This window comes from Erigeron canadensis, chromosome 2 (assembly GCF_010389155.1).
Source record: "Erigeron canadensis isolate Cc75 chromosome 2, C_canadensis_v1, whole genome shotgun sequence".
NCBI classification, from domain to species: Eukaryota; Viridiplantae; Streptophyta; class Magnoliopsida; order Asterales; family Asteraceae; genus Erigeron; species Erigeron canadensis.
The window spans coordinates 42,151,334-42,177,606 of NC_057762.1; the positions used below are offsets into that span (position 1 = coordinate 42,151,334).

The 26,273-nt window shown below is 32.9% G+C and overlaps 3 protein-coding genes and 1 pseudogene across 4 annotated transcripts; 3 read left to right on the forward strand and 1 right to left on the reverse strand.

Annotated features, from left to right (window-relative positions):
* Positions 1 to 1,821: 1,821 nt before the first annotated feature.
* Positions 1,822 to 5,099, forward strand: LOC122586383 (protein KINESIN LIGHT CHAIN-RELATED 3-like). The gene is made up of 3 exons (XM_043758375.1): positions 1,822 to 2,022; positions 2,744 to 4,564; positions 4,661 to 5,099. Exons 2-3 carry the CDS (start codon positions 2,760 to 2,762, stop codon positions 4,875 to 4,877), a joined length of 2,022 nt encoding a protein of 673 aa, XP_043614310.1. The 5' UTR covers positions 1,822 to 2,022; positions 2,744 to 2,759; the 3' UTR covers positions 4,878 to 5,099.
* A 3,945-nt stretch (positions 5,100 to 9,044) lies between these two features.
* LOC122589222 (putative exosome complex component rrp40) lies at positions 9,045 to 11,195 on the forward strand. Its single transcript, XM_043761479.1, has 9 exons — positions 9,045 to 9,250; positions 9,347 to 9,421; positions 9,522 to 9,608; positions 10,014 to 10,070; positions 10,164 to 10,256; positions 10,444 to 10,516; positions 10,612 to 10,687; positions 10,806 to 10,896; positions 10,977 to 11,195. The coding sequence occupies exons 1-9, from the start codon at positions 9,206 to 9,208 to the stop codon at positions 11,094 to 11,096; spliced, it is 717 nt and encodes a 238-aa protein (XP_043617414.1). The 5' UTR covers positions 9,045 to 9,205; the 3' UTR covers positions 11,097 to 11,195.
* A 473-nt stretch (positions 11,196 to 11,668) lies between these two features.
* Positions 11,669 to 13,319, reverse strand: LOC122588296 (annotated as a pseudogene).
* Positions 13,320 to 18,595: 5,276 nt separating this feature from the next.
* On the forward strand, positions 18,596 to 23,819 carry LOC122587224 (peroxisomal membrane protein PEX14). Of its 2 annotated transcripts, none has more exons than XM_043759333.1 (12): positions 18,596 to 18,837; positions 18,966 to 19,210; positions 19,303 to 19,351; positions 19,540 to 19,733; positions 19,935 to 20,127; positions 20,216 to 20,305; positions 21,843 to 21,889; positions 22,012 to 22,054; positions 22,135 to 22,208; positions 22,709 to 22,753; positions 22,850 to 22,918; positions 23,030 to 23,819. In XM_043759333.1, exons 1-12 carry the CDS (start codon positions 18,792 to 18,794, stop codon positions 23,528 to 23,530), a joined length of 1,596 nt encoding a protein of 531 aa, XP_043615268.1. In that variant the 5' UTR covers positions 18,596 to 18,791; the 3' UTR covers positions 23,531 to 23,819. The 2 variants fall into 2 exon arrangements, with proteins under 2 accessions (XP_043615268.1, XP_043615269.1); XM_043759334.1 differs by having other exon boundaries at positions 18,987 to 19,210.
* Positions 23,820 to 26,273: the final 2,454 nt, after the last annotated feature.

Sequence of the window (26,273 nt, forward strand, 5' to 3'; positions counted from 1 at the left end):
AACCTTGCTTAATGAGATGGAATCTAACCAGGACAACCTAATCTCGTGTTTGTGTTTATGTATATCTAGATAAATACACCCTTATGATGCCTAATCCATACATGTGTAGCAAAGATGCCTGTCTATGCATCCAGGGTTAAGACGATGCGTCTATTTTCCTTTCTTGTATGAACAGTTCTTTCAAGTTGGATATAATATGGTTTCTTCAATTCGGTGGCATTTTGCACTATAAAAGAATGAATTTCCAAAGATTATTTGCAAATGGGCATCCTATGTAGGTGTATTTGCTAAACTAAAATCTTCTTATCTTAAGATCTACCTAATCAATGTTCGCAAATACAGGTGATTATGATAGTTTATGTTAACAACATTGGATACTTATTATCCCAACTACAATTCTTTTTTATTTAACCAACGAAGCTTTTAGAATAAAAAAGAAAGAATTGTAAGGCCTTTAAGGGTGTTGGGTTTGGACGTATTAGATAGTTAGGAATATGATTAATTGTGTTTGGTTGAGATTAATGCTATGCATTAATTGACTTAAATTTAATAAACTAGGTGGACTAATTCAAAGAGTACTTAATATCAATATATACTTAACGGGATGTGTAACCCCAACAGGAGAAAATGTGTATGCGGGCCCCCATGTCTGTAATAGTAAATCTGAACCAGAAATTAGCGGGCCCCCTTGTCAGTGTCAGAGTATTAACGGCGACGTCGCCGCTAATACCTTGGTCGGGTGCCTGGTGGTGTTACCTCTGCCATAAAAATAAGATGTGGTCTCTAAAATGAAATCGAACTTAACTTTCAACTTCGGTTGTCACGTCTTCTTAAATATATATGGGAGAAGTCTAGAATCTAATGATCAAAATTATGATGATCTTTGATTTGACACCGGTTAGTCAACAGACAAAAGTGATATTCAATGTGAGTGTGATATAAACTCTTCTTTTTCTTTTTTGACACTATATGTATATGATGTAATCATACAAATACTCGGTGAATATGTTCCACACTGTATTTGTATTGTTTCAGCGGGAAAGGCACTGCCATGTCATCCCCGATCTGAAGTCTAGGCATGGTTTTGTATAACATTGTGTTTAACTTGTAAAAATATTAGCGTGATCATTTCGGGTATACGTTTTTTACTTGTTTTAGTGTGGTGATATTGTATCAACTATTTTTGTTGCGGTCCCATTATCATTCACTTACCTTATTTTTTTTTTCCAGATTAGATTATAGCTTATGTTTTTAAATGCATTTCGATAGTTATTTCTTTTTCATTGGTGTGGCATGTTAGATGACCCACAACCTTTAGATTATGGAATCAAGTCTAATGGTATACATTTTTCAGAAAGAAAAAAAAAAGTATCATCAAATTAAAGATAACAATGATGCAATAACCAAATTCATTACTGTGAAATAAAAATATATTTTTTACAACTTTGGCTAATAACTTACTAGAAAGCATCTCAGCAAACCAACCACAAAATCTAATTTGTCTGCCCATTATCTTCATAAATCATAAAAAAAAGACTAAAATTTTTGTGATTGCTTAGGATTCCAATTCTGGTCTTGAGCAAGCATGTCCAAAAGTGTTTGAGCAATTCCAAAGTAATCTTTACAATTGACCATGACCCTGCGTCTAATTCTTTTTCTAACATTTTACCCAACATAATAGCAACTTGAGCCCACTACCCCAAAGGGCAAATCTGTCATTACATACCACATATTTCCCTATATTTAGCTAGTAGTCTAGTACAAACAAATAAACAGAAAAACAACTCTGCAGTTCTCAGAACCCATTTCTGGTTAAATCATCCTTTTTCCTCTTTAATATTTTCAGTTATACCCCTATACTTTCCTTATATTACCCTTTCTGCCCTGTCGTTTTCCCTTGTCTCATCAGCTCAACTTGACAAAAATACAACTTACTTTATCAACAAAGCCAGATTCTTCATCATTTTCTGCATAAAATCTTAAAAAAGATCTTCACTATTTTCTTCATGGGTACTCACTAAGGTATGGTCTTTTCTCAACTTTTAATGTTTGTTGATCAATTTCTTGAAAGTAATAAGCTAAAATTGGTCAACTATGAATATACTTTCAATCTTTTTGATGAATTCTAATGTTTCTGAATCATTTTATTGGAAAATAGTTTACTAAAATTGGTCAACTAGGATTAAAGTTTCAATCTTTTGTATTTATTTCATCTGGGTATTTTGTTTCTTGATTAGTTTGAATGTCTATTGATCAATAAGATCTGTATTATATGGTCTATGTAACAGTATGCTTTAGTATAAGAAGTTGAAGCTTTTTTTTTTTCTTCTTGTTAAATGAGCTGTAATTTACTTTTGGAAAGATTAAAACTTTACTTGGTCTAGTGTCTCCACTTTTCAACTTTTTATTTGTACTTAGATTATAGAAGCATAAGAAGATGCTTTTCTTTATGATCTGTTATCCATAACTTTTAGGAATATAAATGTATGCTATTATTGTTCATGCTAACTTTATTTAGTTATTTGCCCTTTAGGTTGATTCTTGATTGCCTCTTTTTTGCATAGTTAGTGAATAGTTTAGGACCAATTACTTTATAAACTTGATTGTTAGATCTTTAGGTTTTAGAACAAAAATACTCAATTCCACACGGGGAAGGTGGGATGTAGCCTAGTTATACCTTTATAACTTTATTTATTAGAACAAATTTGGATATTTATTTTCGTATATGGGTATGATTTGACAGAGTTTGTTAGTGTGAGATGCCTGGGTTAGTCCTGGATGAAATTCAGGAAGATAGGATGGTTGATGAAATAATGCCTGAGAATGGCAACTTGCCAAAAACGAATAATAATTTGGATTTGAGCAAGTCTCCTGATAATGTGGGTACGGAGAATCGTGAGACTGTTGTGGTCGAGCCTTCTATCGAACAGCTTTACAATAATGTGTGTGAGATGCAGAGTTCTGATCACTCACAATCTCGGCTTAGCTACGGGTCAGATGGTGAAGAGTCTAGAATTGATTCAGAGTTGAGACATTTAGTTGGAGGGGAGATGAAAGAAGTGGAAATTATACAACAAGATGGAGAGACTTCTAAGGAAGAAGGGAAAGAAGAAAGCTCGAAATCTCTTTCATCAAAGATATCTAAAAAAGCTTCTGAGTTGGGATCAGAAGTGAATTCCGGATCAAGTTCCAAGACGAAAGTTTATCAAAAAAGTACCAAAAAACCAGCTGTTAGTGATAAGAACTCAGATCTTGGTCCATATTTGCTTAAACAAGCCCGTGATCTGATGTCTTCTGGTGATAGCTCTCGCAAAGCACTTGATTTAGCTCTTCGAGCAGCAAAATCATTTGAAAAATCTGCTAAAGGTAAGCCAAGTTTAGACGTAGTTATGTGTTTGCACGTTACAGCAGCCATATACAGTAACCTAGGTCAGTACAATGACGCCATTCCGATACTTGAGAAGTCTATTAGCATTCCAGTTATTGAAGAGGGTCAAGATCACGCGCTCGCTAAATTTGCTGGTTATATGCAGTTGGGTGATACTTATTCCATGTTGGGTCAGCTTGAAAATTCATTACAATGTTATAAATCGGGTTTGGAGTTGCAAAAAAAGACTTTAGGTGACACCGATCCCCGGGTTGGTGAAACCTGTAGGTATCTTGCTGAAGCTCATGTTCAAGCACTGCAATTTGATGAGGCCCAACAACTTTGTCAAATGGCTCTTGAAATCCATAGAGAGAATGGGTTACCCGCCTCTTTAGAAGAAGCAGCCGATCGTAAACTTATGGGACTTATTTGTGAAACTAAGGGTGATCATGAAGCTGCACTCGAGCATCTGGTTTTAGCCAGTATGGCCATGGCAGCTAATGGGCATGAAAACGAGGTTTCTTCAGTGGATTTGAGCATTGGAGACACTTATTTATCTCTATCAAGATTTGATGAAGCGGTTCATGCCTACCAAAAGGCACTCACTGCCCTTAAATCCTGGAAAGGTGAGAATCATCCAACTGTTGCTTCGGTTTATGTTCGTTTGGCTGATTTGTATAACAAAACGGGTAAAATAAGAGATTCGAAGTCATACTGTGAAAATGCTCTTCGCATTTATGAGAAACCCGTTCCCGGGATCCCGCAAGAGGAGATCGCTTGCGGGTTCACGGATGTTTCGGCTATTTACGAGTCTATGAATGAGCTCGATCTTGCTTTGAAGTTGTTACAGAAGGCATTAAAGATATACAATGATGTTCCAGGCCAGCAAAACACGATTGCTGGCATTGAAGCCCAAATGGGAGTTATGTATTATGTGTTGGGAAAATACCCAGAATCTTATGATTCTTTTAAAAGTGCTATTTTAAAGCTTCGAGCTAGTGGTGAAAAGAAATCAGCTTTTTTTGGTATTGCACTTAACCAAATGGGACTCACTTGTGTGCAGCAGTATGCTATAAATGAAGCTTTAGATCTATTTGAAGAAGCAAGAAGTGTATTGGAACATGAGTGTGGATCTTATCATCCTGATACCCTTGCGGTTTACAGTAATCTTGCTGGTACTTATGATGCGGTTGGCAGGTATGATACAACTTTAATTAGACTAATTAATATTTTAACCATTGCTTTAGTCCATATTCTTTGATTTTTTTTTTCTTTCCAAATTTCTTAAACCAGATTGGACGATGCAATAGCAATTTTAGAACGTATCGTTGTGATGAGGGAAGAAAAGCTAGGGACTGCACACCCAGACGTGGATGATGAGAGAAGGCGGCTAGCCGAATTGCTAAAAGAAGCAGGAAAAGTTCGAACCAAGAAAACCCGATCATTAGAACACCTTCTTGATTCCAGCCACAGGTCAACAACCAACAATGGTGCTACTACCGCTACCTAAGGTATGATGATCAACACGATTGTGGCATACAAGTTTATAAACACGTAATTATATGTATATTTCAAAGTAAAAAAGAACACAAAAAAGATTCAGAAAAGTTGATGAAATAGTTAATTGAGAGGTAGGTTTTTTGTTGTTTTTCTTCCTTTTGTTTTTGTGTTTTTTCCTTTTTTGTTTTATGCATTATTGAGTTAATGAAATTGTGTTGTACTTTTTAAGTTATAATTATGTGAGTTTTAAATGGTGGGCTTGAATTCATTTGTACATTATTTGTACATGTTTGAAAGGAAGTGTTGATGTCTAGTATATTTTGTACAATCATGAGATGTTCTGTTCCATATTACCTCTCACTCATCAGGTGTATATGTCTTCTATTTTGGGGCCCTTCATATTCATCATCTTATTTTAAAGATGGGTCTCTGTTCCTGTAACAATAATGTTGATTTTCGCTTTGAAACAACGCTTAAAGTTTTGATTTGTCTTGTTTTTGCCAACTCTTACACTTGTTTTTCTTACTGTCGATTTGTTGTCAATTATTGTCCATAAAAGCCCAGGGTTTTTTCTAAAATTTAAACTGAAGGGCATTAACCGAACAATTATCGAGATGACCCACTAACCAAAAAATTGCAAGTTCAGCCGTTCAGTCTCGATTTAGTCAATGTGTGATATTATTTTGCCTGATGACGCATGGAAAATCTGATTTTGGTGGTGGCATATAGACATATATATAGACTTTATAGTACTTGACAATCTTTGATGATCGTGCAGGTTGTGCATTTCTTTCTTGTTACAAATAAGTTATTGAATATAGTACTTTTGGCCCCTATCGATGATATCATTATTGGTAATGTTTGATGTGGTTTGAAAACAAATGAATTATGATAGTGGTTGTTTATGGTTTGATGGAATATAAAGAATAGTGACAACTGGGAAACAACTTGTTTGATGGATTAATCAATTTATGGTTTGATGTAGCATACCTCTTAATCTATTTGTTGATGTACCATACATCTTAAAAACATCATTTTGATGTATTAAAAGTCCATAAAACTAACATAGTGATTAACTAATTATTATTATTTAAGTGTTTAACGATATATTGATCCGTTAAAATAAAAAAAATCACATTTTTTGTTGGATGTATCATTTTGATGAATATGCATCCAACATGGATGCATAAAACAAAAAACATGATTTTCTCGATTTTGACATACCAATGTTTTGTTAAATACTTAAATAATGATAATTAGTTATACACTATGTTAGTTTATAAACTTTTAATGCATCAAAATGTAATTTTTAAGTGTTCTCATTTTAAGTTGATTCTCATTTAATTGTCACCATATATATATATATATATATATATAAAGCGTTTTTCAAATCGTTTTGTGTGAATATAAATATGATGATAATGATGTAAGTTAATTGCAATTTTTAAGGTAAAAATATGAAATCTTATAAGAATTTCACGTAAATGTTAATAGGCACTTTGTGAAACAATTTTATTTTGATAAGTATGATGTTTTGTGAAAACCCGAACCGTTATTGAATACTGGAAAAAAAAAAAAAAATTTGCCCAAATTTTTTAAATTTGAACACACGTGATCCTAAATCTGCCACTGACTATATCCTATTTAATGAGCAAATCAGGTTAGTTTCTCTGATTTTTATTTTTTTTTAATTTTTTTGTTACTCTATTTTAACTGTAACCTTTTTTTGTTTAATGAATCATGAAAAAGGGAGATCTAATTCCTAGTTAGGGTTAGTTTCTCCGATTAATTTTATAAACTTTACAGATTATCTTGTTACTGATTCATGCAAATTAGGGTTAGTTTCTCTGATTAATTTTATAAAGTTTACAGATTATCTTGCTACTGATTCATGCAAATTAGGGTTAGTTTCTTGATTTTTCTTTGTTACTTTATTTTAACTGCAAACCTTTCTTGATTTTTTTTGTTACTTTATTGTAACTGTAAATCATTCTTTTTAATGATTAATGCAAAAAAAGGAAATACTAAGTCCTAGTTAGGGTTAATTTCTCTGATATATTTTTTAAAATTTTTGGTATTTGTATTTTAAGTGTAGTACTTTCTTGTTTGACTTTTAACCACTGCCATGGCGAGTTGTACGTGCTGAACCACCCTAGGTAAACATTAACCTGACTCGTTATGGCATCACTGGTAATTAGTGGTGGTTGCCTGTAAGTAATGACCCTGGATGTTCTCATATTCAAACTAATAGGATTGAAGGACCAAGTAGACTGGTACCCTGTTTTGCTCATCACCAAAAGTAACCCAAAATGAGAACTATCCTACTGAAAAGTACCCAATATTTACAATCTGGGTTTGAATTTCCATGTCTACTTTACCGGTTTACCCATTTACCCCTTTTTGTTGTTTGACTCTAAGGGTGTCACATAGGTTTCCCACACTTGAAAGATTTGAGCCTATTTTGATTTTAATCGATGTGCTGAGAATGATGTTTAGCATTTTAGGAGTAATGTTGTCAAGGGTGGCAAAGTCATTGCAATTGGGGTTCAAATTTGCCCAATTTGTCTATTTTAACTGCTTATGCTTGTATTTTGGGCTAAATGTATATAGAAATATATTCTACTCCAGGGATTCTAATGAGTCCTACGCTCCTACTTTAATCCAGAAATTGTTGCTGCCATATAACTATTATCTTTATCTTTACTCCTATATAATAGAGGAAACCATTTTTTAAATTTCAAATTACAGCTTTCAACTACCTAAATTATCCCTATTTTTTATTTATTAATTTAAACATTTCTACCTAATATATCTATTTGATACCCTTAAATCTCAACCACTCAATTTTTTTGTCTCTCTTCAAATCTGAACCCCTCATTTTTCCTCTCTCCTCCATAAATCATTTTATTCCTTTAATTAGTTCAAAATCTTTAATCTCAAAAACCGTATATCGATAAATTATAAAAATTATATGGGTGTTCTTAAAATTTCATGTTCTTTCGTTAGAGATGTCATTCGATATATTTTTGACAAATTTTTAAATTCGCGGGAGGAGCCCGTACGGCTAAGACATTTGGCTATCACACTTTATGACTTATCACCTCCTATGACCTATCACTCTACTATCTCAACGCCGCATTGCGCGTGCACTATGCTCGTTAGTATCGAATGAAGTAGCCGACCTACGATAACAATAGGTGACATGACACCATTACACCAACGTAGTTGAGAGTATACATAGAGTAAATAGATATATTCCTTCTTTAAAAAAATTATAGGTTAATTGGCTAATATCTCAGACAGTTTCACACTACTTCATTCGTGATTATTTTAGAGTTATATACTTGTAATGAAATGGACTCTAGTTAGATACGAACTAAAAGTGTATAGTTGGATACATTTCCATACACTTTTTATCACGATAATTAAGGCGCGTTTGACTCACATAATGTTTTTAAAAGAAATGAAATCTATCGAAGGAATTGAAATATGAAAGAATAGAACTTAACGGATTTTGTTTTTAATTTTTGAAAATTCAAGTCACTGAAGGAATGAAAGTCCTTCCTCCTTACCTAAGGAATGAAAATTGCATCAAATGATGAAATGTTTACATTCCAACGGAATTAGATTCCTCCATGTTTGAACAATTAAACACTACGGAATGTAATTCAATTCCAGTTTCATTAGATTCCATCACATTCTGTGAACCAAACATGATTTAAATAACGATTAGGAGTAAGTTTTGAAAAAACAGTTTACAACCTAACGTGTCTTTCCACTTTAAACATGATTTAAATAACTATTAGGAGTAAGTTTTAAAAAACAGTTTACAACCTAACGTGTCTTTCCACTTTACAAATGCAATGAGTTGATAAAGTTGTTTAGGAAAAAAAAAAGAGACAGAACATAATTGATCTATCAAGCTCTTGGATAGAAATAGTCAAGCAACAAAAATCTTAACTTATATTTGATAAGCGTATTGTTTAATCTGTCATAGGATGTTGTTGTAGTATCACTAAAACTTCTAATCTTGTTAATTTTACTATTTTAGTAGAAGTTTATTTCTGCCTATATATCTCGGCTATGTCAATAGCCCATTATCAATATGAGCCCTGGTCTTTTCAGTTTTGAAAAAATTGGGTCGGGCTTCGTTATTTCAATACTTTAGCTTTAATTAAATTAAACAAAACCATAACCATCAGGTCCATCACCGAATAAACCAACCAAACTTCAAAAAGAGAAAAAACAAGAAAAAGATTTAAGAAAGAGCGAAATCTTAAACCCTGAAGACTGACCGACGCCGGAAAACCAGTATCAAACAGCCCGTGAGTCAAAACAATGGAATCGAAGCTCCCATCTTCAAAATTTGTTGATCAATTAGTTGTAAGCATAATCAATTTCACCACTCTTGTTTTCTTATTCTACTGCGTATATATATATTCACCATTTTGTTTAATTGATATTTGAAATATGATATAGGTACCAGGAGATGTGATATTGGACCTATCAAATTTGTCAACTCAAACTATTAAGCTCGGCGGTGGCTTACGTCAGGTTCTTCTTTTTTTAGGGTTTATTTTTTTACTTGGGCGACGTAAGAAATACTGAATGTCTAGTATCATTTATTGGTTTACTGTGCTGTTGTGTGTTTTAGGATGGTGATTCGATATCGGTAATGAAGGCTGGAAAGCTGAGATTCACGAAACCGAATAAATATTGGGTTGAGACCTCCCAAAAGAGGGTAAGCTTATTTGTTGTACTTCCTAAGTAGTTCAATTTGCATTTGAAATTAGTAATCATTCGAAATTTGTGTCGTTAAAAAGTTCTCGATTTATTTTTTTAAAAAAAAGTGAATACCGTCATTTTTATCTCTAGAAAACCACTGAATTTGCCTTTAAGTTATCTTCATTTTGAAGTTTGGAAAATGTACCGAGTTTCCCGTTTCGAGAAAGGAAAATATAATTGAAAACTAAGAATTGAGTTTTCAGAAACTTAGTTAGACTGCTTCTCTAATAAAAGCACAACAGGTCAACATCTAGACAAAATATGATTCCTTATTGTCTTCTACTTATGTGAGTGTAGCTTGCAAGTGTTTTTTAGCTTTGACAGACTGACAAGTTACCATCATTTACTTGATCTTTTGTAGTACGTGCCTAGTGTTGGGGATAATGTTCTTGGCGTGGTGATGGATACTAAACCAGAGGTGAGTTTTTTTGAAGCTTTAGTTTATTAGTTTTGTTTTGTTTTGTATACTAGAAACTTCACGTGTCTTATATTGGGTTTTATTTGTATTCAGAACTTCATAGTGGACATTAAAGGACCTGCGTTGGCATTTCTACCTGTTTTATCGTTTGAAGGAGGAACTAGGAGGAACATACCCAAGTTTGAGGTATAATACTGGTAATGATGATAGAATCTATGGTGCATAGTTACGCTGGCTAGTATATACGATATCAGCCACGTAGATTGGTGCTGTCATGCATGTTGCTGGTCCATTTTCATTTTATTGGCTCATCTATTATCCTTCAAACTATATTTGCCAGAACTTCTCATATGTCTTACGTGTTTCATTGTAGGCAGGCACGTTGTTGTATCTTCGTGTGGTTAGTGCTAATATAGGCATGAACCCTGAGTTGTCATGCATGGATGGTTAGTAATGTTTTTAGCTGTTTTACGTTTTCTCTGAAATGCTAAATTAGTCATCTGCTCTATAAACTCATTTGGGATTCCATCTTTGTCTCTAGCTAATGGCAAAGCTGCAGAATATGGCATACTAAAAGAGGGTTATATGTTTGAATCATCAACTGGCCTCTCAAGAATGTGAGTTTATCTCAACTTCTTGAATCACTAATTTGCAAATTTTGCTTGATGCGTAGAGAGTAAAGACAGGTTTTTACTTATTCTCATTTATTGGAACCAAATTGTATGGCTGCTACAGGCTACTGAGTTCTCCACCCCATCTAGTTCTTGAAGGCCTTGGGAAGAAACTCTCATTTGAGATAGCTGTTGGCATCAACGGTCGTTTTTGGGTAGGATTCACAAAACATCACATCATTCCTAAAATTTGGGAAATCCCAACATCTTATGAAATTTGCTTATATTGGTGTAGGTGAATGCATCACAAGCATCAACGGTGATTCTTGTTGGAAATGCCATACAGAAATCAGAATCTCTCAGCCTGGTGCAACAAAAAATTTATTTAGAGAAAGTGCTCAAGAGCATTCAATGATCAAGTAACTATCGAATTATGTCCTCATATTCTATCATGTTGTGAACAATTTAGCTGTAGATCAAATGCAATTATTTATCTATTTGTGTTCTTTTCGTAGTTGCATACTTTACAATTTACATACAGTAGCCCTAAATTTCAATGCAATGTAGTGAAATAGAAGTAGATGATTATAATAATATATGACAATATGACACAAGTTTAGACCAAAAACAGGGCATATTTTTAATCTACAAATAAGATCACACAAATTAAAAAATGGAAGTGGGATATAACACTATAGTCACATACTATGAATCCCAGCAAATTTGATTTTTGGTTGTATGCTGTGTAGGTTCTTTGTTAAAATCAACTTTCTACATTCCGATTTTACGTTCGACATAGTCACTAGTTCTAGTTTTCCTTGGCTAATCCAGTTTGAACGTTAGGGTGATTGAGTAAAGTTCCCCAGCAAATATATCACTGGCTCCTGCATGAACAGTTATCATAAGAATCTAAATTTGATATGATGGAAACAATATGAGAAACTGGTCGATCATTAATATATAACAAAGACACACATAACACATTTATTTGACTGCACATTATATTGTGCTTATTCTTGGCTTACACAAGCAACTAAACAAGACCACTCAAACATAAAAATCAAGATGGAAAAAGAACGACAATGTTTGATAGCATCAATCCCATGAATTTGGTTCGGCTTATATGTTGATTGTCGGTTTGATACCAAGTCTGAGTCGCAAGAATTCAAAAGTTCCATTGACAAAGTCGTAGTATCCACCCAATAGTTGAAGTGTTCCAGTATGAACGTAAGGGTAAGATAGTAAATTCACTAGTGAGTTCCTCACCGACTCCTGCAATGTACAACACAGACACACATATATACTGTATATAAGAAGCACATATTACAATGAAACATTGAAACCTGTGTTGTTAGTTAAGAAAGAGTGACCTATATATGGCCAATGCCCAAAGTACTTTATACACCTTCTCAACAAGTGTTTGAAGTTCTTCTCCTGATGCATCAGGATTCTCTGCAATCACCTTGTACTTGGCTGGTTGAGCATTGCTAACCCAATCATCTAGGAAGTCACTTCATGTCACAAAAATTACAATAGCTTTTATTTTCGGTTCGTGTTAGAATAAATGTTCCACGATAACTTGTTATCGCGTTCATAGATGGTCGAAATGATGAACGGTAAAACGCACTTACTAGGAAGTTTCTTCATCGGGAAGAGCCAACAGTCGCTCAATTCCACCACATCGACTGTGTCCAATGATCACAATGACCTCAACCTGTAGCTTTTAGCAACCATGTTAAAGTACATTTGCAAGATATTTGTTGACTAATCAGGTAGAAATAAGAACAGGTATCCAAACTACCTTGAGGCCTTTGACTGCATATTCAATAACAGCACCAATATTTGAGTACCTTAGCTGCAAAACAAACATACTAGATACTCTGAAATTGTTACCAATATATAGTTTTAAATGATTTTCTATGTGACTCTAGAGATAGTAGAATAAGATAAGATTATTGGGAATAATCATTAAGCTGAACTACTTGATTAAGCTTCACCTGGTTAAAGGCAGGGACCAAGTTGGCTACAGTACGGTTCATAAAAGCTTCCCCGGGTCCCAGATTCAGGATGTTGGTAGGGGAAACTCGAGAGTCCGAACAAGCAAACATTAGAAACTGTCCCAATTCCAAAGTACTTATTGAAAAACATCTCAATATTAATTTTAAGAACTTGTCAGGATGTTTCTCGATCTGCTAATTCGCTATAATACTCTGGGAACTTGCTACGACATTTATATTTAAAAAAGATAAGTTAGTATTCCTACAATATATCAAGTTTAGGTTGATTAATCGGCTATTCAATCATTCATCCTAAAATATAAGAAAAATATCTGACGACATTGAATGTAAAAATAAGATAGTAGGTAACTCGAACTCATTAATCTTGAAGAAGTTAAACCCGTCTTCAATCCTTTGAATGGGGTCAAATGACGCCGATAGTTCATTTCCATCCAATGTTGCAATCTTCTGGGTCGTACTCTTTAGCTCATCTCCTTTTCCGCTACTACAAAAACATATATACCACTTGGGTAAAATAAAGTTAAAATCTAACTTATATGACGACGGGTTATTTTAAAATAGATTATACAACGCCACTCGAAACAAGTGTGTGTATATATATACTACCTCAGTCCGTCCATTGGTGTAGTTGTCTCTTGATTGGAGTATTTTGACATAGAGTGAAGTGTCCTGGAACAATGGTGTGACATGGCAAGACAATGAATTTGTGTCACATTTGCTTAGACCATCCACATTCACGACCCAACCCAACGGTACTATTTATTAAAAAAATAATATTTCTTTCTTACATTTAACCAACCCAACTAAACCAAATTTTTACTCCCCATCAACAACCCAACCAAAACTACATTTTTAATTATATAATAATTTAATAATAATAAATAAAAAAAAAAAGAAACACACTCATATTCACCACTTGACCATTTTATGCATATATACATATACAATAAATTTATATTAAAAAAAGAATCCAACAATGTTTGATAGGGTGAACAAGTCGGCTTGCTTTTAGATGGGACCTACACAAAGATTCTTATTTTGGTCAAACGACCAGAGCAATTGTTTACCGCTGGGGATGATCTTAGAAAATAAAATTTGCAATACGTCAAACGGTTTCAACAAATTAAGCATCCATTCTTGTTAGATGAATCAACAAGCGAGTCTCTTACACTTGGGACTATGATGAAACCCTCTTGGCTAACTGAATCAACTCACGCTCTACAATAGTTGTTAGTGGCCATTTATAACAAAAACTTTACTAACGACCTATTCTTGTACTAATAATAACCATTGATTGCGATTTTAATTAAATTTATTTGAGGTTACACGTACAATATATACTTCCAATAAATTCATTGTGACTTCTTATTAATTTTCATCTAAGTACGTACATAGTTAGACATTTAATTGTTTACAACTTTTTAATTATCCATTTCCATATGTAGATATATATCTAACCTATTCTTGTTTTTTATGTATGTTCAGTTATGATAACAATCAATTGCGTGTAATACTTTTCTTTAGCGGACGTAACGTTTTTTTTTTTAATGCTCCCTTAAGCTGGAAATGATGATTTATGCTAATTGTCATCTATTTATGCTTCTAGAGATTTATAATAAGAAAAAAAATTGACATGTTTTCGTGGTTATTTTTGTTATAGAACTAGTAAAGATGACAAACCGATTGGGTGATTAACAAGTCGAAATGAAATTGTGTCAAAACGGTATAGTTATAAGTTCGAATACAGTTATATCTAGTCCTCACTTTTAATTTCTTTGACAGGATCCTCGGATTTTCCAAGAAAGTCTAGCTCCCGTAAATAGGTGTAAAGTTTTTGGTGCTTTTAAGTTTTAACACCCTTTTGTACTTGGTAGTTGTCAAGGATTCAAATAAAGTCCTCTTTAAGCTTAAAGGTAGAGTTTAAAAGGTGATAGTATTTTTTTGGGTAGCTTCATTACTAGGTATTCATAAAAAAAAAACCCTTAAAAGTGGTATTATGGCAAGTAGTCCAGTTTTTTTACACGATGTATTTAGACTATTATCTTAGCGCGTGTTTGTTAAATTTCCATTAAGTGTTGTGTAAATTAAGTGTCTGTCTGTCTGGATTTAGTGAAATAGTTGGAACCATTCACGAGCAATGTCTAATTAGACCGCTACAATGAGCCTCAAATAGCTTGTCATACCAGAATAATCCTTAACCATAGAAAAACTTTTATGAAAAATCATCTTAATTATTAGATACATATGATCAACGTTAATAATTTAGCATTTAAGAAGCGTTTACGGAAGTCAAAAAATCTATATTATACCATGGGGTGAGTTATTTTGAGAACTCCTAAAAAAAAACTCAAGAACCATTCTGGACCACACATTTTTTTCCTTTTTCTCTCTCTTCAATTAAATTATAAAATACACTCAAATCATTCAAAATGTTCTAACTCACAAACCGTAAATCGATAGACGAAACAAAAAGCATGGGTAGGTTACACATTTTGACGACTTTTTAATTTTCATTAGAGGACAAAAAAATGAAAATTAAAAAGTCATCAAAATTATATCGAATTAGATCTCTAATGAAAGAGGACGAAATTTTAAGACCACCCATGCTTTTTGTTTCGTCTAACGATTTACGGTTTATGAGATAAAACATTTTAAATGATTTGGGTGAATTTTCTTATTTAATGGAAGAGAGAGAAAATATAAGAAAATGAGTGGTCCATAATTGTTCTCGCGTTCTTTTTTATTTGTGAGTTCTCAAATAACCCTTCTTCTATATACCATTGATCATCTTTAAAATAAAAGGTTCTTGCACATCGTAATGTGTAATAATTACATATTTGAGTTTTAAAAAGAGATATTAAGATCAACCAATACCTCTTAATATTCGAGTTTCAAAGAGAAATAATAACATCAAGTCATCTATCGATACTCTAGTTTTTTGGTTTTGAATTTCTAATGTCGAATGAAAAGCGTCCCCACTATCCAGGGCCTAGAGGCGGTACCAAATATTTTTTTTTAAAAGGGACAAAATCAAAAAATTCATGAAAAAAATAAAATAAAAGGAGTCAAAATGTTAAAAACCTATAAAAAAAATTTAAAAATCAATGAAAAATTTAAAAATATATGACAAATTCTATATTTGGAAAGGAGCATTTGCCCCCTTTGCCCCCCATGTGGCACCGCCACTGGGCCTAATTATACCAAGGCACCCAGTTGTCTTAATCGGGTTGTATTACATCCTTGCTAAGTGTCTGAAGAAAAATCTCACAAGGCCCTCTCGAATAAAGTTAAGGAACTTCGAATCCTCACCTCCGAGTAAACTTGAGAGTCTCACCAATGTGATTTGGATGATAAACCTATCAATACCTCTTAATATCAAGAAGAGTTAATTACAAAGATCATGTTTGAGATTTGTCAAAAATTAGAGATTATTCTTTACCTTTCTTAAGTTACGGTTTTTGATTTTTGACTTTGGAGCCTCATCAACATTCATGGTCCAAAGCGTTGATTTTTTGATCAAAAGTGTTGATTTTTTGACAAAAATTGTTGAGTTTTGGACCAAAATTATTGACGAGACTTCAAAATCAAAGTCAAACTATAATTTATAAAAAATAGAAATGAAATTCGTAAGTTTTGAAAAACAACATGGACGAACTTCATAATTAACTCTACTAAGAAGAAGATCAATCAAGTACTCTTACTAAAATGTCATTACCGGTTACTCAAACGTTTTTAGGTTATGTATTCAAAACTTATGGTTGTAGTGGCTAGGCACCTCCCCTTCACAAGTGAGGTCACAAGTTTGATTCTTTCTGCCACAATGATTACAGCTTGACCTGCAAACTGGTCCGATTTTTAAAATACCGGGTTACTTTTTATTTTGATGGAAATTTATTGTCTAAGTGTGTATTGTGGGCCCTCTTTAATTTTGTTGGGGTTATACAAGTATATTATTTAGATGAAAATTGACTTTTCAGTAATTTAACCGTTGTCGACTTGTTGAACGACTCACGCACCATTTATAATCGGGTATAAAGAAATTTGTATCCTGTTCATATTCATTTTAGTTGATATGCCTTAATTAAAGGTAAAGATTAAAATTGCATTCAGAAATGGGTAATGAGTAATGATTAGCGTTAGGTATTACTCGTATGAAAGTTCACGGCTTAAAAAAAAAATACAAACTCGTAACTCAAACTATAATATCTTTTGTTACAAAATACAAAAAACAAATAAAACAACACAAACAAGCAAAAAAGTTGAACCTTAAGTTACATTCACACTTCAATATTTCTAATCACTTAATATGTTTATTTAAGGTGAACTTGATGGTAAAATATTTAAATGACAACTAAGTTGTAATGTGCAAATCAAACCAAAATAACTAGTATAACTATTAATTAACTTGCACGTCGAAGTATTTCTCTTACAAAAATAATCATTTCAAAACTTATAGATTCATTTGTACATGATTATGATCACTCTATAAAACTTGAGTTGACTTGCATAATCATCGATATCAAATTACACGGATGGTACCTAAAGTATATCTCAAATTACTCTTTTGATAAAAACATTTGAATTTTCACTCGGATCATACCTAAACTTGCACTTTTTCACACTGATCATACAAAAAGTTTCACTTTTTCACTCGAACCATACCTATCACTAAGGGTCGTCTATTTGGCCGTTAAGTCAAGCCACGTGTCGTGTACGTGAGGTATCAAACACGTAATTTCATGTATACTTCAGGTATCATTCATCTAATTTACCAAAAAAATAATTATTAAAAACTTTAGAGTTTTTTATATTACAAATTTTTTATTTTCATTTATTAACTTGGGTAGATATATTTATTATGAAGAATTTTTTTTCAATGAAAGTATATATATATATAGTCCTAGATTATTATTATTATTAAATAAGGATGTTTTCATTTTGTGTTTTTTTTTTCCATTTTTACAACTTGTTTGTATCATTTTTTTTTTTTCATTTTTACAACTTACTTGTATCTTTTTTATGAAAATTTATTCAAAAAATAATACAAAAATATATAAAAAAAAATATATACAATTTTCTCAAACGAAATATCATATCTACCCAACTTAATAAATGAATATAAATAAAAATTAATTTTTTTAATAATTAGTTTTTAAATTATTTACACAGATTATACCTGAAATATACATGAAATTATGTGTTTGATACCTCACATGCATGGCATTTAACGGCCAAATAGACGGCCGTTAGTGATAAAAATGGATAGAGTGGAAAAGTGAAGCTTTGTGTATGATTAGTGTGGAAAAGTGCAAGCTTAAGTATGATCCGAGTAAAAATTCAAAAGCTTGTATCAAAAGAGTAATTTGGGGTGTACTTTAGGTACCATCCGTGTAATTACTCTTAATTCCATTCATATATTGTGCTTATGAGAATCTGATTTCGTTTTCATTCCACTTTTCACTTCTATTTTAGTTCATTCCCATTTTTAATATTTTTTTAACGACATATTATTTTACCTTTACTCCTAAACTACATGACTGTTTATGAAACTCAAAACTCTCAAAAGATATTCATATATGGATTAACGTGGTGGTAACACTACTAAAGTGGCTTAGTGTCCAGACGTCTTGTTTTAAGTCCGAGATTCGAAACCTTCCTAGGTCAACATTTTAGAGGGTAAATCAAGAAATGTTCAAAAATAGTCACGAGTTAATATGATTAGACCAAAACCAAACAGGCAAATACTATCTCTCTAGAAAAAACCTTTTTAGTTTATGTGGCAAGCTCAAAAGTAGGAGGAGTAAATCTAAAATGAATGAGAACTCCAAGGACCAAATAACCAAATGCAACCCCGTTGGCAAAAATTACTTGGAGCATATTCTCGCAAAAGTTTTCGTCGGGATGAGCGAAACCTCTTCACTCCTCATCCTAAATCGCTGACGTCATCATCATCTTTAGCTATCACTCTTTCTTTTTGAAAATCCATCTATTCTCAGTTTTACCACCTTTAAAGTTACAGTCATAATATTAAAGTTGCGATTTTTGTTTTTTTTTTAGTGTAATAAAGTTAAAATAGTTTAGTCTGAAGAAGAATGGCAACTCCCCCAAATCCTGCTGATGGAAATTCCCAAAATCCAGGTCTATTTTTAATCTCATCTAATTCAATTTTTATATATATACTATCTGTTTAATTATTATTATAAACTTAGTTAATTAATATATATATATATATATATATGTTGTATGTATTGATTGATTAATTATAGTTACTGAGACTGTAAAACCAGTAAGTACTAATGATAATCAACAAGATACCGAAAAAGTTGCTCCTCCTAAGGAACCGTCGATATTCGTTAATACGGAACCGATACGAGAGGATCAAGTTCAGAATGCTGTCAAGTTTCTTTCACATCCTAAAGTTAAGGGATCACCTGTTATGTATAGACGATCTTTTCTCGAAAGGAAAGGACTCACTAAGGAGGAGATCGACGAAGCCTTTCGTCGTGTTCCAGTAAGATTAGTTGTCATTTTTACAGACATATGAGTACTTATGATTAGGATTATTCATAAATTTTGGGTTTTTTTGTGGTGTGTAAATTGCAGGATGATTCTCCTAGTGTTTCGGCTACTCCACCAGTTGTTACAAATCAAGGTGAAATCTTTTATTTCTCTAGAGTGTTCCTAGTTTGACTTTTAGACGTATCATGTATAGAGGAAGTTATGCATCTATAGTTACTGTTAAGTTTTCCATTGGGTTGTGAATTTATGATGTGGATAAATTTTGGTACAAGGAAGTGAAATATGTCTCGCATGATGTTATCTAATTTACGATGATAATAGGTGGCCAGTCGCAGCCTGCGTCAAATGCTCAACAGCAAGCGCCGACTCAGTCTCTGCAACCTGTAGCAGCTGCTCCGGCTGTTCCCAGTTCTAAATTGGGGATCTTGACACCATCACGGTTCCATTGGTCACATGCTATTATCGCTGTTGGAGTTCTTGCTGTTTCAGGTGCTGGAACAGCTGTAGTTTTTAAGGTGAAAATCTTTAAAGATCTGCTTTTTTAAGTAGTGGGGTATCAATTTTATGGCGTGATGGAGTTAGCTATTGGCTAATTTTCTACCTTTTTGTTGTTGAATCTTCAGTGTAATAGTTAGTTGTGCAATATTACTCTTTACTAGTATACCGTTTGGGAATTATCGAAATATAATATCAGCTGACACTTCCGTTGGTTTTAGAATGCCGTCGTTCCAAGATTGAAATCTTGGATCCGGAAAGTTGTACATGAAGACAGTGAAGACGACCTTGCAAAGGAAACCAACAGAAAACCAACATTGGCTGAAGAAGCTGCTGCCGCCGCAAAAGCTGCAGCAGCAGCAGCAGCCGATGTGGCACGTGCTAGCCAGGAGATGTTGGTGTCGAAGACGGAAGGTAATTTTTTTTTCTTCAGTTTACTGTTCTGTTGTATTTTTTTGTTACCTGTTTGTTGAATAATGAAAACTATCTTTGCTCCTGACAGAGAAGAAATACTTTGGGGAACTTTTGAGTCTATTAGATGTGCAAGTGCAGGAAATGAAGTCAATGAGTAACTCAATAAGGAAGTTGGAAGGTAGGGGAGGATTTGTGATTAGCTGGAAGTCGTTATTCTTGATTGATACATTCTGATACATATATGATAGATAGGAAGCAATAGGTTAAAGATGACACCTTTTTGAAACTTTATGTGAGTTATAAATATATTTATTCTTAGTATATTTTAAATGTTTTTGTTAACTTCAGTTTTGAAATTTTATAATACATAATGTTCGTATTTGCACATATGTGAAATATAAAGTTAAAGCCTTAAAGGATGTGTAAGTGTTTTCATTTATTTGAAAGTGCAAATTAGTATTGGTATCTTGTCAAAGAAAAAGGGGTTATTAATAATATGTTGGAGATTAATGTTAAATGGTGAAAAACAACTAATTAACTAATGGGAGTTTTTCTCTAAGGCTAGAACTTGTAATTATCTCTAGTTAAAGTAATTAAAAATAGGTGATATTTTTTTCTTCAATGGAAGGCTAGAAAGTGTTCCTGTGGTCATTAGGAGGCTTTGTTTCACATTCCTTTTCTTATTATACTATTAAGATTATAGATGAGCATATGATATTAACTTGGCCCATTCTTTGTGCATTTCTATTGTATTATCATGCCTAAGAATCATTCAAGTGCTTACGGTGAAATATTATCTCACATGAAACTTTAGGGGATCTATGGACTTCTCTTTGTTAGATTGCCAGCTCTAGTACTTCTTTGTGAACATCTCTTTGATTAAACACAAATGAGGTACCGTCCTCTTTGATTAAAAAAACTCCATACCAACATGTCATTGCATTTTATGATTTCGTTGGATAGTTTAAAAAAGTTTAGTGTGTCATCGTTGTTAATATTATAAACTAGGCTCTTGAGATATTGTATTAAAGTATGTATGTTTGAAATGCATTCTCAAGATACGCTAGTACTCGATCACAAGTCTACAATTATGCTTATGTTATAATGAATAGATGATTGGAACTTTGATCTCCCCTTTTCTGAAAAAAGAAGATTCTTTGCTCTAAAATAGGTTGAGCTCCTTAGGAGATAAGGGAACTGTTTGGAAAAGAATTTCTACTTTATTATCTATGCTTATCATTGGTAGAGGTAGCAGAATGGGTGGTGGGGTAAGCAGTTTAAATTGGTTTGTTTGGGCGGTTGACCGACATACACTTACCCTTTTCATTTTTTTACACTTCATGTAAAATAAATTGTCTGTCACATATAATCACCGGAATAATGCGATTTAGGAGGTAGTATGATATGAATATAAACCATGGGTAAATTTTACCTGGAAAACCCAGTTGACCTATTATCTAACCCAATCTACAACACATCATTCATATGTACATGGGTTAGCATTGACACCTCAAATCTTGGTTATTCTAAGACTGAATCACAGTATCCTGATTTTGGCTAAATATCATGCCGTGATACTTCCGGTTGTCACAATTGACTGGATATGAGTTCGAACTGATGGAGTAATGAATAAATGAAGAGCTCTCTAAATATAAAATTTCTTCTGAGAATTGGTTCGCATCTTCTAGCTTCTTAAGTTTCCTTTTGTTTTTCAGGTCAAAGTAACATTTTGGGGCGAGAAGTTCAAGTCACAAGCTCAAGGGTGAGTAAAATTATCCATGCCTTAACAGTGGTTCAGATATCTTTAAAAGGCCATTCAAAGCTATCAGTCAATTTATCATATTTTACTAACTCTAATTTCACTTATTTTTTGCAACATCTCAGCCATCCTATGCAAATGGCAGGGCAGACTACGACTTACCCTCAGGTAATCATAACTAGTTGAATATTCATCATACATTTGTTCTTTATGTTTTAGTTGTTTAGTGACTAATATTTTGTGAACAGCAAGATCCTTGTCACCACCACCTGCTTCTGTGGAACCCTCTGCTACGCCACCCCACCCAAAATCTTATATGGAGGTAATTTTTCGTGTGTGCCAAACGGCCAATTGTCTGCTAGTCTGCTATATACTTGAAAGGCTTTTTCACTATCTTAAAGCAACAAAGGTTGCTATCTATTAAAACAAAAGTAATTGAGTCGGCATTAAACTTAGATATCCACTCACCCCTAGATCCCAGATGTGCCCATTTAAACCCATTTACATATAAATGGGTCAATTTGACCCAAATTGTATGTTTAATGCATACATCCTCCTCAAATTGTTGCAATTAAAAATTATAAGTTTTATGTACTAATATAGTAATATTGATATGTAATCATATTTAACACGCTTAACTATCTGTATAAAAGTTGAACAAAAGTGTTTTGGTTTTTGGATCAATTTGCCTGAATTGTAACCGACAATTATGGTTTTGACTGGAACCCAATTGAACCAATTTCCCAACCTGTGATCACTGATTGTACTCTTCCAGAATGTACTCTTACATATGCCAGTACCACTTTTTGCATTCACTTGCAGATAATGTCTATGATTCAAAGAGGTGAAAGGCCTCCGAATATCCGAGTAAGCTTTCCTTATATGTTTTTGGTTTTTTTTGGAGGAAATTTTGAGCTGTTTTCATGTATATTAGTAGTATTTATGTGTGCTTATTTGCTTCAGGAAATCAATGATCTACCACCAAACCCAGACCAACCTGTATCAAATCCTCGCTTAGCACCAAAGCCCAAGGTTCAGTTTCTCAATTTTACACTGTTTAGTCTTTATATGAAGACATAATTTCTCCACACATGTTTGCTCCGTTTTTTTTTATTTCCACTAATATGTGCTTATACTTTCCAGCCTTGGGAGACCACACAGTCACAGGGAAACTCAACCTACACTCCTGAAAACACCAATGGACTTTATTCCTATGGTCAAGATAATGGTGGCCCCAATTCCGTCTACCAGGTTAATGGGGAAGGTTCAGCTCCTTGGTGGCAACAAAAGAATGTCCGTGTTAATGAACTAGAACCTGAAGAGAGCAAGATCAGTTATTCCAGTGGGGCAAGTGAACGACCTGTCCAACGATCTTCTTGGGTCCCACCTCAGCCACCTCCTGTAGCGATGGCAGAAGCAGCAGCAGCCATCAGGCAACCCAAAAAATCACCATTAGAGAAGGAACAGCAATTGACTGATGAACAGTTCCTGGCTCGTTCGGCAGAGGTAACCGATGAATTACAGAGGGTGACAAAAATATCTGAATCAGGCGGTGTGCCACCTGATGTAGCTGCAGGTAGTTCAGTAATGACAAGCACAAGTGAGATACAGAAAGAGGAAGAAAGCTCCTATTATGAGGCTTAAACATCTCAGACAAATGCTTAAGAGATACTGTGTTGGTATCTTGATCTGTGCATTATCTCATATTTTTGTTCAAATACTTAAATAATGTTAGCACTCCAAGTTAAAGTTGATACTTAAAATTACTTAATATTAATATTGATGGAAAATAACGTGAAACTCATGTGAAATGATGTAATTATTATCAGTTGGTTTTTCAGACTTATTAATTAGTGTACAAAATAGTCGCCCACCCCACAACAATCTGGAGCGGCTATAGATCTTATTATACGAAGTCTTGTACAATTCAAAAGCTCAATATGTTATGAATATTTATGGAATGGATGTCTATATCTTTTAGGAGATTTTTTATGCATATTAGAAGATTACGACTTGGAGAAGAAGTTATAATTGTACTATAAATATATGAGCCTCAATAGAATTTTTCCATTCTCTCTATTTCTCATGTCTTCTTTATTATTCTGTTTCTGTAGTTTTACAACTAGTTAATATGCTTTTAAACTTTTTTTCTACGGCTGAGTTCTAATAAATTTTAAACCTTAGTTTTCTTTTAATTTATTCATATTGCTGCTAAAACTAAAGAGAGGTCGATCATCGATGCCTACTTGCATCTGAATTGTTTATTGTATCATATCTTTTCAACTAGTAAACTATATCATAAAAAAAAAAACAAAAAAACTCATACTGTTTCGGAATTTGTGTTCAGAAGCCACAAAACGAAAACAAATATTTGTTATGTTTCTTTGAGAAAAGACTCAAACGAGGTTGTTATGTTTTTTGAACAATAAACGAAATTATATATATATTTTTTATTTTTATTTTTGAAGTTTTGGTCCAGAAGAACAAAATCTTTTGTTTAGTATTCAGGCTTCGGATCAGAAATTATTTATAGAACAAACAAGCTTCAAGTTTGGGCTTTGGTGATTCAAGTTTTAGCAGCCAGCTCAGGTGTTTGTTTCATACGGTGGGTGCGGTTTTCTGATATTCAGATACTAACATTGAGTTGGAGACAAGAGACCGCATTAGAAAAAGATAGCGATACGCTTCAGGTAAAAAGTTCCAATCTAACTCTTATAACTGCCTGATATAACTGGAATGCATAAGGAAAAAGAAAAAGAAAAAAGTTCATTAATTAACGGCCAGATTCGTGACATTGAACTTGTTTGAATATATTGATATACGATTTGCCTTTTAAACAACGAAACACATATTAAGCTTCAATATTTAATGTATGAATAAAAAATTTTTTCAATCTGGCACACATATTATATATATATAATTGGTGTATTTTTTTTTTTTTGGTTAACCTACATGGCTACATAATCTCAATTTGTTATGGATTTTAAACCGACTATATGAAGAATTTCTTTACGTTTTATGTTGTTTATCAATATACAAGCTTATGTGGATATATTGCATGAAATTTAGTATGTTTCATTTTTCGATCGACATTAGAATCTATTAGTTAACATGCAATCAAATTATTAAGAATTTGATCATGGATGAATTACTATGCTCACACATGAAATTTCATATGCCTCCTTCGTAAGTTCACGAAACATATTAAGGCTAGTTATTTCCTTTTATTATTGTTTTCTTAAAAGTTATATCATGTTTTTCTGTCTTAATGTTTGTTCGAGTTAATCCCATGGTAGCTTTTACAGATCGATTATTATAATTTTATACATTATTAATTTGTTATATGCAATATCTAGATATAGATCCATGTGTTTGAATAATATATAACTAAATAATTGTGTATTATATATAGAACAGCCAATTGAGTAGTTGATCATTAATCCAAACTTACAATAAATGTTCATGCCCAATATTTGTTGTATTTTTTTTAAAGATTTATTACTTATTGGGTGATAGTATTCCTAACTAATTTATAGGAATGTATATATTTGATATTTTTATTTTATTTGGCCAAAACTTAATTAGTTGAGGGATAATTGTATCAAGCGTTTGGAAATTATTTAATGAAGTTATGGTAATTATTTTTAACGGGGAATATGAAAGTTAAGATATCTCGTAACTTTCTGAATTAATTAATCAACGATTTCATGGTGGCTATAAGTTGTGCCATAATAGTATGGCATATCTATGTATGTGCATAATACATCAATCTTATATAATATAATTATGAGTTGAATATAAAACAAACTTTGGACTCAAAAACAAAATTACTTCACTTCATGTTTTTATGCCTCTTTGACACCCATTTACTTCACATTGCATCATGTTTGACTAATGCATGTTACGAGTATTACTGTCTTATATCCTACGTGAAGTACTAAAAGTGAAGGATAATAAGATTGTGATAAGATTAAGAGGGTGTTTGGGAATACGTTTTGAATTGATTATCTGATTATTACGTTCGTAAAACGTAGATAATCTGAAAAAGTGTTTGTGTAAAAAAGTGATTATCTGTTATGAAAATGCAGTTTTAAAGAAGCATGTACCTACCTGCTTTTTCAAAACGCAGTTTTAAAAACGCATAATCTATTTTGAAAACGCAAAATCTGTTTTGCAATCTCAATAACAAACACCCCTAAGTTGATAGTGTACTTAATTTATTGTTTATATAATATTTTAAGACATTATTAATGAATAAAATTGTGGAAAAGTCTAATATTCAATGTAAGTATATGCTCTATTTATTGAATAAGTGACTACGATTGTATGATGACAAAGTAATATTATGGTATAGGATTGATAACAGTATAAGTGATGTCTAATTGCC